A 12,693-nucleotide genomic window follows, 5' to 3' on the forward strand; every position below is an offset into this window, starting at 1 on the left:
TTTGCTCCCAATAATAAGAGCATTGTCCCGAAAAAACTTCAGAAGCAAGGTGTGGATTGCTAGTGAAGGGTGGGCGACTGCCCCCAGGCTAATAGGTAGCGAATTTGCCAATGTATTGAGTGACACTGTCGGTTTGACTGTCGAAGAGAAGATAATCCCAGCATTCAGAGATTTCCTCCTAAAAGTTCATCCTTCAGACTACCCAAAGGACAGATTTGTTAAACAATTCTGGGAACTGGCAATGGGATGTCTCTGGCTCAATCCTGAATCCAATATAACTCTGACAAATATGCAGTCTGTTGATGACACTGCCATTTGCACAGGTGAAGAGAAACTTGATAAATTCAAAGCAAAACATGAAAATGAGCCAGATCCACGAGTTTTCTATATGATTTACAATGCTGTTTACTCCGTGGCATATGCCCTAAAGAGCCTTTTATCTTGTGTGCCGGGCTATGGACCTTTTACCCTTAAAGCATGTGGGCAGCTTTTGGATTTTAAGCCATGGCAGGTATGTTTCTTTGCAAGTTGTCTGCAATCAAGAGACTCAGGTGAGGCATAAATCTTCAACTTGTTCATGTAAAAGCAAGAAATATTTAGCATGCCTGGAATTATTGGGGTGATCCCATAGAGTGTTAGTGGCACAACGAAAGCTTGGAAGCGCAGATTTATTAGAGGGAGATACTACAGAGAGTGAGAAAGGTGATGGGAGCATTGGGAACATGCACACTGAAGTCCTTTATATTGGTTAATGCATGTTCTACAAATTAGCTGTGAGCATAACTGGAGTAATTTTCTAGTGAGACAATTCTTGGAATTATGTGTGATAGTGTGAGAAGTGTAATCCAGCATTTAGCACGATTTTCTTAGTGCAAAATACACCCACACCATCAAAATGAGCCAGGGGATGCATTTTGTGCAAAAAAAATCTAATACTAAATGCTAAAGGGCACGAACAGCAGTAGCCAGCATCTGTTCTCTCAAGTTTGTTGATCCTCTGCTCCTCCTGCAGGATTTCTGCCCCACATTACTCTTAATTACTCAAGCTGGTGTAATTGAGTAATTTCACAACACAAGACTACTGCGCAATTACTATCTTTAGTCTGGTTACTCCAGCATAACTACAATTTCGCCCAGGCCTACTACAGACTCTTTAAGAGAATGATCACTTAGTAAAAACGAGTCGACTTGGACAGAATGCCGGTGCCTACATAGAGTTGGATACAAAAGAGAAGGCTAGGCTTACTGTCAGGAAATGAGCTATATGGGGTTTACAAATGCACTTGGTCTGAGTTTCATACATGTGATTGGTCTCCAAATGAATGTAGCAATTGTTTTAATAAGTCAAATTATGCCAGTAGTATTGTTGTGATGAGGTTCATGTACTGATGTTTCTGGCTGGTCAACAAGAGACATGTGTGTATGGTTAACAAAGGTGTTCTCAGGATGGGTCATGATTTAGCAATGTGTACATTAATATCCCCAGCTCTTCCATTACATGAAAGGCTTACGCTTTAAAAACAAGATGGGGGAAGAGATATTCTTCGATGAATATGGCAACCCTCCTGCAGCCTATGACATCATCAACTGGCAGCGCGAGCTCGATGGTGCCATCCACTATGAGAGTGTTGGATCGTTTGACACAAGGCAGCCTAAGGGACAAAAGCTCTATATCAACAGAAGTGCATTATCATGGGTCAGGCAAGGGAAAGAGGTATGTTACAATTATGCTCACAAAGACAGACCATATTTTGTAATGTTCTGCAATTCTCTGTCACTGTCTTGAGCTAGTTTAAAACTAGGAACCACTCAATTCTATTTAAAGGTGTACCCCAGTCTTCTCATTGTGTTAGTGATCAGACTAATGACACAATCATCTGCAGTCACCAATTCTATCCTCTCGATGTGGTTCTAAGGAGCAAATGGCCTTTGTCTATATTTTTTGTATGTTGAGGCTACACAAATCGAGAACCCCACTGAAAATTGAAGTGGATATGGCCATGTAAATCCGTCTATTATGTAACCCCCACAAGAATTCTGATATGTGTGGTGAATCATGTCATTGTACATTTGAGTAATGCGGAGAAGTCACATGGGGTAATTGCCAGGTGTGATTAATATCACAGCCTCTAATTTTTACCAAGGTCAGATTTGGTAGATACAATCTGTTGAGGTTCAACTGAATACTAATGTGTGAGCTTTTGTTTCTCACTGTACTTCCTTATGCATGGATGTGCATGGACTTCATTTTGCGTTAGTCATAGGTCGCAGCAGTGACCTCAAACTTGCTTTCTGCTACTCCTGGCCCTTCGCAAAAGAAGAGCCAGGAGTAGCAGGGAGCAAGTTAGCTTCCACAGCTGTGACCCCTGACTCCCTCTAACTGAAATCCATGACTTTCTGCTGCAGTAGATTTAATTATGTGATAGCCCTAATTGGAACTGGGTGACATTTAGAATTGTTGTACAATTATTAGTGTTTTTATATAATGGACTTTCACGGTGATTGCATAGTTTTGCCATTATTTTTAGATGACATTTATCTAGCATTTCTGTACTTGCCTTTTTATAAATTACTCCTATTTTCATTTTATGCTTTCTCATTGTAGGTTTTTGTTTTGTATTTGGATGAATTCACTTTACTTATTTATTTAAATGATTACCTTTGTCTTTTTCTTTTATGGAAATGTATGCAAATGTCATTTGTACTACATTTAGAATGCCATTGTATGTGTTTGTCTTACGCGCACCATGTAAGCATTAGGTACGTGATGAGATCCTGGCAATTTTTTACTTGGGCTGAAACATGTTGACACACTAAAGGTCTCATCAGGGTTTCAGTTCTGACTGCCGCATTACAATGCAGGAGGTTGTAACTGAAACTGAATGGTCATTCCGGCTGGATTCCAATGGGTACTAGGCGCCCGTCAGCCAGTCAGAGACCGGCACGCAATCCCAATGGACAGCCTTTCTGCTGTTTAGATTACGATGCTCGGTTTATGACTGGCTTTCCATGCAGGGCTTTTTGGCATAGAAAGCCTGTGGGAAAGCAAGTTTGGGGGCCGCTAGAGGTGCCCCTTTCTCCCTGAGGTCTCTGTTTGGGGGCCGAAGGGCCACCAATGGTGCCCCCTCTTAATCCCTGCATCGAGGTGCAGGGATTAACAGAATCTCCAAATTCTCTATGGGAGCTTGTGCTACGGCCAAATTGGGATTGCGATATTGGAACTGTCAACCAGAGATCGGTCGGTCCAAGATCGTGATGGTGTCCATCGGAGGCAATTCGGACCGGCATCGTAACCGAGGCTTAGATTGGGCAATGCTTGAGTTCAACCGGACCTTATACTACCTGAGAACTAGGCTAACATTAGAGCATAAGGCTACCGCTCTTCTTTCTGTCCGTAGAAACTATCTCGACAGTTTTGACATAATCTAAATTTTTTTAGATTATATTTGTGTTCGCAATACATATTTGCTTTTGCATTTTCACCACACACTGTTGTATTATTTGGGTTTCATCACCCTGTATCATCCTTGTTCAACCTATTATTATGTGTGTAATGAAGTACATGTTATGTGTCTAATCTCATAGATTACGTTTTTAATTTTGGTCTGAATATGTTATGTTGTGTTATGGCAATTTGTAAAGCGCAGATATCACTCCAAGGGTCTCATGGCTTCATTGCAGGGCCATCAAAGGAGGAGGTCCTACAACATAGAGAACTGGATTTAGAATAGCCAGGTTTTTACCTTCTTTTTAAACACTTTATGGTCTGAGATGGCACGAATATGTGTTGTGAGCTTATTCCATTGTTGATGGGCCAGGTGAGGGAAAGACCTACCACTATTTCTGGTGGTTTGAGCTTTCAGAGGTGTAAGAAGATGTTTTCCTTCAGACCTACGTTTTTTACTTGGTGAGTACCACTTGAGTTTCTTGGATAAATAGCTTGGCCCCACTCCCTGATTGGAAGCCAATGCAGTGATCTAGGGGTAGGGAAGGAAGATTCTGAACTAGTCTTGCGGCAGTGTTCTGAAATACATGGAGTCTGGTATATAGGTCGTCATTAATGGATATCATGAGTGCATTGTCATAATCTAGTCGTCTAATTATTAGACCCTGAACCAGCATTTTCCTGGCTTCCGACGGTATCCATTGGAAGATCTTTTGTAGTATTGGCAGGGTGCCATAGCATGAGGCCCGGGTTTGATTTACGTGGGCCTTCATGGATATCTTGTCATCTATTATAATCCCGAGATTTCACACAGTAGAATTTTGGTGTGGGGCAAGGACCCCTGCTGGTGGGCCACCATGCAGTTGAACAGGATAGTTGTGGTTTGCCAAATAGAATCACTTCAGTCTTGAATGAATTGAGTTGTAAATAATTTTTATGCATGCAGTTAGATATATGAGACATACAGTTGATAAATCTGGTTCTTGTGTCTTCCAGCTTAGGTCATAAGGTGATGATCAGCTGGGTGTCATCGGCATATGAGATTGCTTCAAAACCATATGACCTGATTACCCTAGCTGGGGGTGCTATATATACGTTAAATAGGATGGGAATAAGTGCTGATCCCTGAGGGACTCCTTTATCAACCTCTGAGCTGTTGGATACTATAGATTCAAATTGGACAGTGCTGGTGCAGTCTTTTGGAAAGTGTTTCAGCCAGTTTAGGACTGTACCTCCTACTCCAGTCTCTTCAAGCCTTTGTATTAAAATGGCATGTGAGATGGTGTCAAAGGCCGCCGATAAGTCCAGCAGGATCAGCATTGTTGACTGGCAGTCGTCTAAGGACACAGGATTACCCACATGTCATGGTTCGGTGATAACCAGAATCAAAATCACTTAAATTATTCATGCTCATTTCACTTTGCCACCTGTCCTTTTGTTTCTCTGTCATAGGTCTAATTCAAAACAAGGAAAGGTTCACAATTTGATGTGGATTAACAACACATACATTCATGGTGAAACCATGAACATTGAAGTATGTTATTAGTAAAGATAAAACCATTGGGGTTCTTTCTAGGTTATCTGATAAGTGTAAATTATAGGAATGGCCACTAATAGATTTTACATTTGGTACTAGCTCCTAAAAATATACATACAGGGCCAGATTTATTATTCTTTCACGCATTACAAGCAGGAAGGGAATTTGCTGTGCTGATTTTCAGGAAAGAGAGATAGAAAAGATGTGCCATAACTACTGAGATATGGCATACTCCTGCTCTCTCCCAGCGCTGGCCCACTTATGGTTCCCTAGTGCTAATGCAGACACCTTGGCCAAAATGCAAAGATGCCTCCATTCAGGTCGGGAAGGATAACTTCTGCTGCCTCTCGCTCCTTAGTTTTCTGTCCTCTCCTCGAACTTTTCTCCTTAGTTGCCACCACCACCATCATAATGATAATCAACAGCATTGCCACCATAATTACTGTAACTATCATTACCTCAACATCTATTGCTATCATTACCACTAATACTGTCCACCTAATACGAACACCATCATTACCACCACCTCTACCCTTCATAACACAACAGCATTTGCATAAGACTCTGTTTGCATATTTTTTCAAATAAAAGGCAGAGCTATTGACTTTCTAATGCTTGTGTAATTTGCTCCTGTTTACTCCCAGATTAAATGTGGCAGTAATGTAGGCCCATATATTCTATTTTTTATGACTTTTCTCAAATGCTTGCAAATTCTTTTGAATCACGATCTGTGCACCTAATATTCTCACAAATGGAGATTAACACTTTATTTATGTTTAACAATGCAATTATTGGAGAAAGTTTAACTTGCAGAGTCTTGAGCAACAACATAGGACATTTAGCATCTGCAGATGGGTTTGCATCTCACTTCTGATTCCCTTACTTCTAATAAACCACCCCAAGACCTCTTCCTAATTTTATGAATCTCTGAATTCAGCAAACGCCTCAAGGTTGAATTTAGAAACCATTTGAAACCCAGCATTCAGTGCAATTAATATGTGATCCACAGCTCATGCATAGGGTACATTCGCAAATTATTATTATGCATTTACATTGCTCCTATAGTGTAACTACTACCCAGTTCATGGTACTAACGTTATCAACCTCTGAAGGTTGGAAGACTGATTCTGCCATTGTACCCTTCATCTTCAAGCTCCAGTCCTCCGAATATCCACTGTCTAGAAGTTAGCCGGTATTTTGCAGCCTTGCTATTAAGCTTCAATTGAAAGTGCTGTAGTGCCTTCTTCTGGCCTGCTAGTCATACAAAACTAACAGCCATTTTTTATATCACAGCTGCTTCCAGGATATGGCTGTGAGAATAAGCATTCCTAAAAAAAATTTAATGTCAGGCCTAGGGCATTGAGTGAGCTAGGCTTTCTCAATGAGAGTGTTGGGTTGGTCTACCACAGATCGCGTTTTTAATTGATTAATTTCATAGTAAAATGTCCAAAATATAGTGCTTATAAGCGTTTGATTTTTTGAGCAATTCTGTAAAGAAAGATTAGAAATATTCCAGTAACTGAGGGGCTGCACTGTATCAAAATTGATGATTTTGATATCAGTAAAGTTTGTTAATACTTACAAGAAATGTATGTGCCACTCTCTCAATTATGATCTTGGAGCTGCAGGGACTGAGATTCCGTTGCCTCATCAAGCTGTGAAAATAGTACCCCTCTTTGTCAAAATATCCAGGGTTTTCCTTGTGTCCAGTGGTTAATTTGATCCAGTGGTTGCAGGTGTGCTGCACTATCACACATCTTTAGGGCCCAGCACTTATTTTTCCTCATCAGACTTTGACCTACAGCAAAAGAGAGAAAAAACAAAAATAGGGGACAGAAGGAGGAATAAAGAGACAAAATAAAATCACAAAGAAATAAAGCAGGGATGAAAAGAACATAAAACAGTGAGATGAAGGGAAAGGAAGTGTCTGTGGTGGATGAAAAAGGCATGAAGTTGAATCAATACAATGCAGCCTTGGAAATTCAGCACTTTGAAATTTGATTGTGCGCTTCTAAGTCAAACTGTGGGTCCCAACACTTATTATTTTACACATTAGACACTGCATGTGTCTCCTATGGCCAAATCTTGACCTCGACATTTCAATATTTCCCAATTATGAGTCAATGTCCATAATCAATGTGTTCATGTGCCCAGAGGCACACATCTCTGTAAAATAAAACTATGCAAACACATTTTGTGACTTTTGTGCTTTTAGGTTTTTTTGTGTCCTGTATCTGGATGTGCTTATGCTACAGAGAAGTGACCTAAAGTATTGTTTTACTTGGTTATAAAGTATGATTTTTAAATGGGTGCAAATGTTGTGGAGTCACATATGGTTCCAGGATGGATAAAAGAGTGCTCCTGGGAATGTTTTTAATTTTCTATTTTTATGCAAGGGAAGGGATTTTTAAATGCAAAATTGTGAATAATGTATTATTCAGTGACAGCTCCTCCCCTAAGGAGGAGGAGCGTCACCCCACAACTTTGCAGCAGTGAAATAAAGGAAAAATAAAATGATAATAACTTGAGGTTATTATCATTTTAATTTTTCCCTGATGCGGCAGCTTTGCGGGCGGAGCTGCTCTGCTGAAAGAGCAGGGAAGAAGTTGTTTGCACTCCGTAAGTGTGCATGAACATTTGGCCGGTCGTCTCGGGCCGGCGAAACATTCATGCACACTTTGCACGCTCTCCACCCAGGCTGCATTGCAGCCTCGTGGAGAACATGCCCAGGCTCCCACTCCCTGGCAGAGTGCCTATCCACCCCCCACCCCTCACCCCTCGCCCCCTGCCCTGCTGTCCCCGATCTGTGTCGGCTGCTTATGTTAATATTACGCATGTGGGGAAGCCGTTTTATAAGTGCAAGAGAAAAACATATTTTTCTACATGTAATAATCTCTGCACCTCAGCTTCCCAACATTGTTGGGGTTGTTTTCTGCCCATTTCCAGCCAGCCAAGAGATTATATCTTACACTTCACAGGAGTAAATCGGCAACCATTTCTAGGGTGGGAATGCATGAGGACAAGTTTTGGGAACACCGACTAACCAAGTACATTTGTGAGTATTTACCAGGTTTGTGAGTGTTTATTAGTGCTTAATTTGAGCCAGTGGTTTGCCGTGCAAAGCACCAGCACTTACTCAAAAACACCAACACTTCTCATGAGCATCAGTTAAGGACATATTTATTTATCGCAGACACTAGGAGATTAAATGATTTTTCCAGAATCACAGGATGTTGAGCTGACGCCGAGACCCAAACCTGGTTCCCCAGTTCCGAAGTCAGCAGCTCTAACCTTAACGCCACATCCTTCTTCCTGCTTTCCTGGTTAGTAGTTGGTTCTGTTTTAGGTGGTGCTAACAGGATAAATGGACTGGTGCAAGCTGCCTCCTGACAAGAGCTCCAGCACTTATTTGTTTTACAAATTAACCACTGGTGTTTACCAACATTTGTGGAATTCCCACCCTGGAATGTAAACTTACACTCCTGAGAGTGGACTTTTCACTCAAGAATCCTTGTGTCATGAATCGTTTAACAAGTGTAACATTACCTTTTATGAATGCTGTGTGTTTTTCGCATGTAAGCAAAGTCTACATAGGGAATTAGTTGTGTGAATTGGGCCAATGCTGGATCTTCTTTTGTCTGTGTCATTCCTGCTCATTAACGTCACAGAGTCACATGCTTAAGGCATGATGCACAGGAAAGGGAGTGACCTTTCTGTCCCCACAGCAACTAGATGGTAGGTAAAGTGAATGGGTTTCTTCAGGCATGGATTGAAAGAGTCTACACTGAAAAGTTTCAGATGAGCAGAACTGCAAACCAATACAATGTACACAGATAATAGCTGTGACTGTTTTTCTCCCTTTTTTTCACCCTAAGGCTCCTCGTTCTGCTTGTAGTGAGAGCTGCATTCCTGGTTATTACAAAGCAGGACGGAGAGGGCAGCCAGTCTGCTGCTATGACTGCCTCCCATGCTCAGAGGGAGAGGTGTCAAAAGAAAGAGGTAGGAATTTGTCTTGTTTAGCTCTGGCTAAAGACAGTTTTCAAACTGTTTAGATCCCATTCCATCAATTCTTTGCAAAAGTGCACATAAGAACAACAGAGAGAGAGTGGCCTTTTATGTCAATCCTCTTCAGCTATTGGCATTCATATGTTGCATTGACACCACAAAATGGGCATACATTACCCAAAATCTATCTATCTATCTATCTATCTATCTATCTATCTATCTATCTATCTATCTATCTATCTATCTATCTATCTATCTATCTATCTATCTATCTATCTATCTATCTATCTATCTATCTATCTATCTATCTATCTATCTATCTATCTATCTATCTATCTATCTATCTATCTATCTATCTACTATCTACTATATATATATATATATTCACTGAAAAAACCATAGGTTTCACACACGTTATAGTTAGGAATTAGCATTTAAAAAACCTTGCAAATTCACTGAAAAAACCATAGGTTTCACACATGTTATAGTTAGCGGAAATTTTACTGATAAAAAACCAATGAAATTCCCCCGTTATAGTTAGTGCAGGCAACTATAACTCACGCGACCGCAATCCTCTGCTGATGCTAATACTGTATTTAGACACTTATTTGCCCATGTCTTCTTCCATACATTTTTAGCTATACATATATTACAAATATTTTTTTTTCATAAAGACACATATGTCATCAGCAGAAGATTGCGGTCGCGTGAGTTATAGTTGCCTGCACTAACTATAACGGGGGAATTTCATTGGTTTTTTATCAGTAAAATTTCCGCTAACTATAACATGTGTGAAACCTATGGTTTTTTCAGTGAATTTGCAAGGTTTTTTAAATGCTAATTCCTAACTATAACGTGTGTGAAACCTATGGTTTTTTCAGTGAATTTGTACGGTTTTTTAAATGCTAAGTTACTTTACGCCATTCGTGGCGTGCGTGCCCACTTAATGCAGTTCGTTCCGTGCGCGCACGGTGCGCTTCGCGCACCGTGCGCGCACAGTGAGCACGCGGTGCGCTTCGCGCACCGCGCGCCCGCTTTACGCAGTTAGTGCCGTGCACGCACGGTGGGCACGCGGTGCGATGACAAAGCAAGAAAGCACGTCAACAAATCTGTTTCTGCTTTCCTCCGTGACTATGGTATGGGTGCCATTTACCACAACAACTTGCGTTATGACATGCAAGACATTTATAGAGGAGATGGTGTGCACTTCAATGATGAAGGGAACAGAGTCTTCCTCTTGAACCTTAGACTCTGCATCGGTACTTACTTGTAGGTACCACTAAAAAATCATTTCATAAACACAACGGCTCTTTTTAGAGCCCCCTAATATCTAAACACTTAAATCTGATTTTCATTATTATTTTTTTCTTTTTTCCTACCGTACGCTTACCGTAAGCTTACCGTACGCGTACCCCGTGATTTTTTTTAAAATCAATAAATGTTTTCTTTGTACTTTTCTGTCCTTCTTTGACCCCCTTACAAATGTTAGGAGGTCTGTAACTCTCCTCATTGCCCCCTTTCCTTGTTTTCACTCTTTTTTTTCAGAGTGAAATACACAAAATGGCGGCCGCCGCTTCCTGGTTTCGGCCGATTCGAATGTTTACTAAGATCTAAGAGCCAATCAGAATCGCGCTCGCGCACGCCACCGTACGCTTACCGTAAGCGTACGGTAAGCGTACCGTAAGCGGGCTCAGATATATTGATTTAAAGGCTATTTTCTCAGAATCTACTGAACAGATTTACACCAAACCTACAAAAGGCACTTCCTTGACCTAGGGACTACCTCTCTGCCAAATTTTGAGTAATTCTGTTCAGCCGTTCGGGCTGTAGCTCGTTCTAAAGGTCCTATGGAAAAATGCATGGGAAAAACGCGTTTTGGGACCCCCCTTTTATCTCAGCCCCCGCTTGACGGATCCCACCGAGACTTTCAGGGTAGGAGCGGAGCGTAGCGCCCCACCTATTTTGAGAAATTCGCGAGGATTCGTCGACCGGCGCCAAAGTTATTCAAAATAGAATGTTGAGGTTTTCCTATGGAAACGTGGTCCTAACTATAACTACCTACTGGCGACCGCCAGTAGGTAATATATATATATATATATATATATATATATATATATATATATATATATATATATATATATATATATATATATATATATATATATACTTCCACACTGTTTACGAACAGTCACCGCACTCCTAATCAGCAGGTGCGTCGTCGAGTAGACCTCGTAAACCCGGTCCAAAATATGAATGAATACTCCTCTCACACCAGGAATGACGACGCCATGTCTTGACAATATTGCTCAGATTTTAATCAACGGCAATGTCGGACGCGTTTCGCCTGAACCAGCAGGCTTGTTCACCAACAAAGTTTTGTCAAAAAAAACACCATTTTAAAGCCGTGCACATGATTGATCACATGATGAACTACAAATAAAGTGCATTGAAGAACAGACTCGTAGTTCATTAAGGTTAATGTGAAAACAAAAAGCAGAAATTTGCGGAATTGATCTCAATTCAACTAATATCACAGATAATTCAGCGTAAATATGCACAAAAGAACAGTGCTGCTTATTATGTGTCTCACATACAGTAAACCCTGAATAAAGCCCATGTGGGCATGCGCAATGACTGTCACAGTTGTCCACCTGATTAAGCCCCAGTGGGCACACTTGGCATGGTTTTCCAACCTCTTAAAGCTCATCATGATCACTTATTATATAGAATAAAGTGCTACCCCGTGTCACCTAACAAAACATACAATTAATACAATACCTACATTTAAAAATGACATAAAAAGAGAGTGCAGAAAGAGAGCAGCAACAGCATCATTTTAATAACTTCGATTTCAAGCCTTCATAAGTGTGTAAACAGGTCCTCTACCATATTGAGGCCTGTCGGGGCTCTGCTATTGAGCTCTAAAATATAGCGGGACTCCAGTTTTCTAAGATCTTTTTCCCTATTGCCCCCTCTAATGTGGGGCGCAATCGCATCAATGACAAAGTACGTGAGGCCTGCATCATTATTTTCATGGTATTTTGCAAAATGACGAGCAACAGGGTACGTCTTGTCCCCATTCTTGATAGCTCGAAGATGCTGCAAAATTCTTTTGTGGACAGGTAAAATAGTACTGCCTACGTAAGAAAGATTGCATGGACAATTGAGCACATAAACGGCAAAATCAGTTTTGCAATCATATTGTCCTTTGATGTTCCTTTCTTTTTTCGAGCAGCCCGTTACATATTTAGAGGTGTTTTTGCATTGATGACACGCTTTGCACTTAGTGCATTTGATAAAACCATTTTTGCGTTGCAGCCAAGCAGCTTTGGAAGATACAACAATGGGTTTGGGAGCCATGTTACTCACTAACATTTGCTTAAATGATCTAGCCCTGCGGAAAGTTATTAGGTGTCTGGCCGATACTATTTTGTTCAGAATAGGGTCATTACGAATTAAATGCCAATGTCTCGACAATTTATTCCTTACTTGTCCATGCTGTTTATTATATGTTGTTATCATTCTGCACTCGTTTGATATAATTTCCCTATTCTTTTCTTTCTTGTTGGGCCTTGTGTTGTTAAACAAAATATCTTCCCTCGTTTTGTTTTTGACCTTGTGAATCGCTGCACCGATACAATCATCACCATATCCTCGGGATTTAAAGCGAGATTGTAAGTTTATTAATTCAATCTCCCTTACTTCA

General features: G+C 40.7%; 1 protein-coding gene across 1 annotated transcript in view; it reads left to right on the top strand.

The window, feature by feature from the left end:
• Positions 1-12,693, top strand: part of LOC146782674 (extracellular calcium-sensing receptor-like) — a 116,646-nt gene that overhangs the window by 22,424 nt on the left and 81,529 nt on the right. Inside the window, exons 4-5 of the mRNA XM_085637336.1 lie at positions 1,487-1,714; positions 8,858-8,981. Coding sequence (XP_085493462.1) covers positions 1,487-1,714; positions 8,858-8,981 — 352 coding nt within the window. The remainder of the gene's footprint in view (positions 1-1,486; positions 1,715-8,857; positions 8,982-12,693) is intronic.

The sequence above is a fragment of the Triturus cristatus genome, chromosome 12 (assembly GCF_964204655.1).
Source record: "Triturus cristatus chromosome 12, aTriCri1.1, whole genome shotgun sequence".
NCBI classification, from domain to species: Eukaryota; Metazoa; Chordata; class Amphibia; order Caudata; family Salamandridae; genus Triturus; species Triturus cristatus.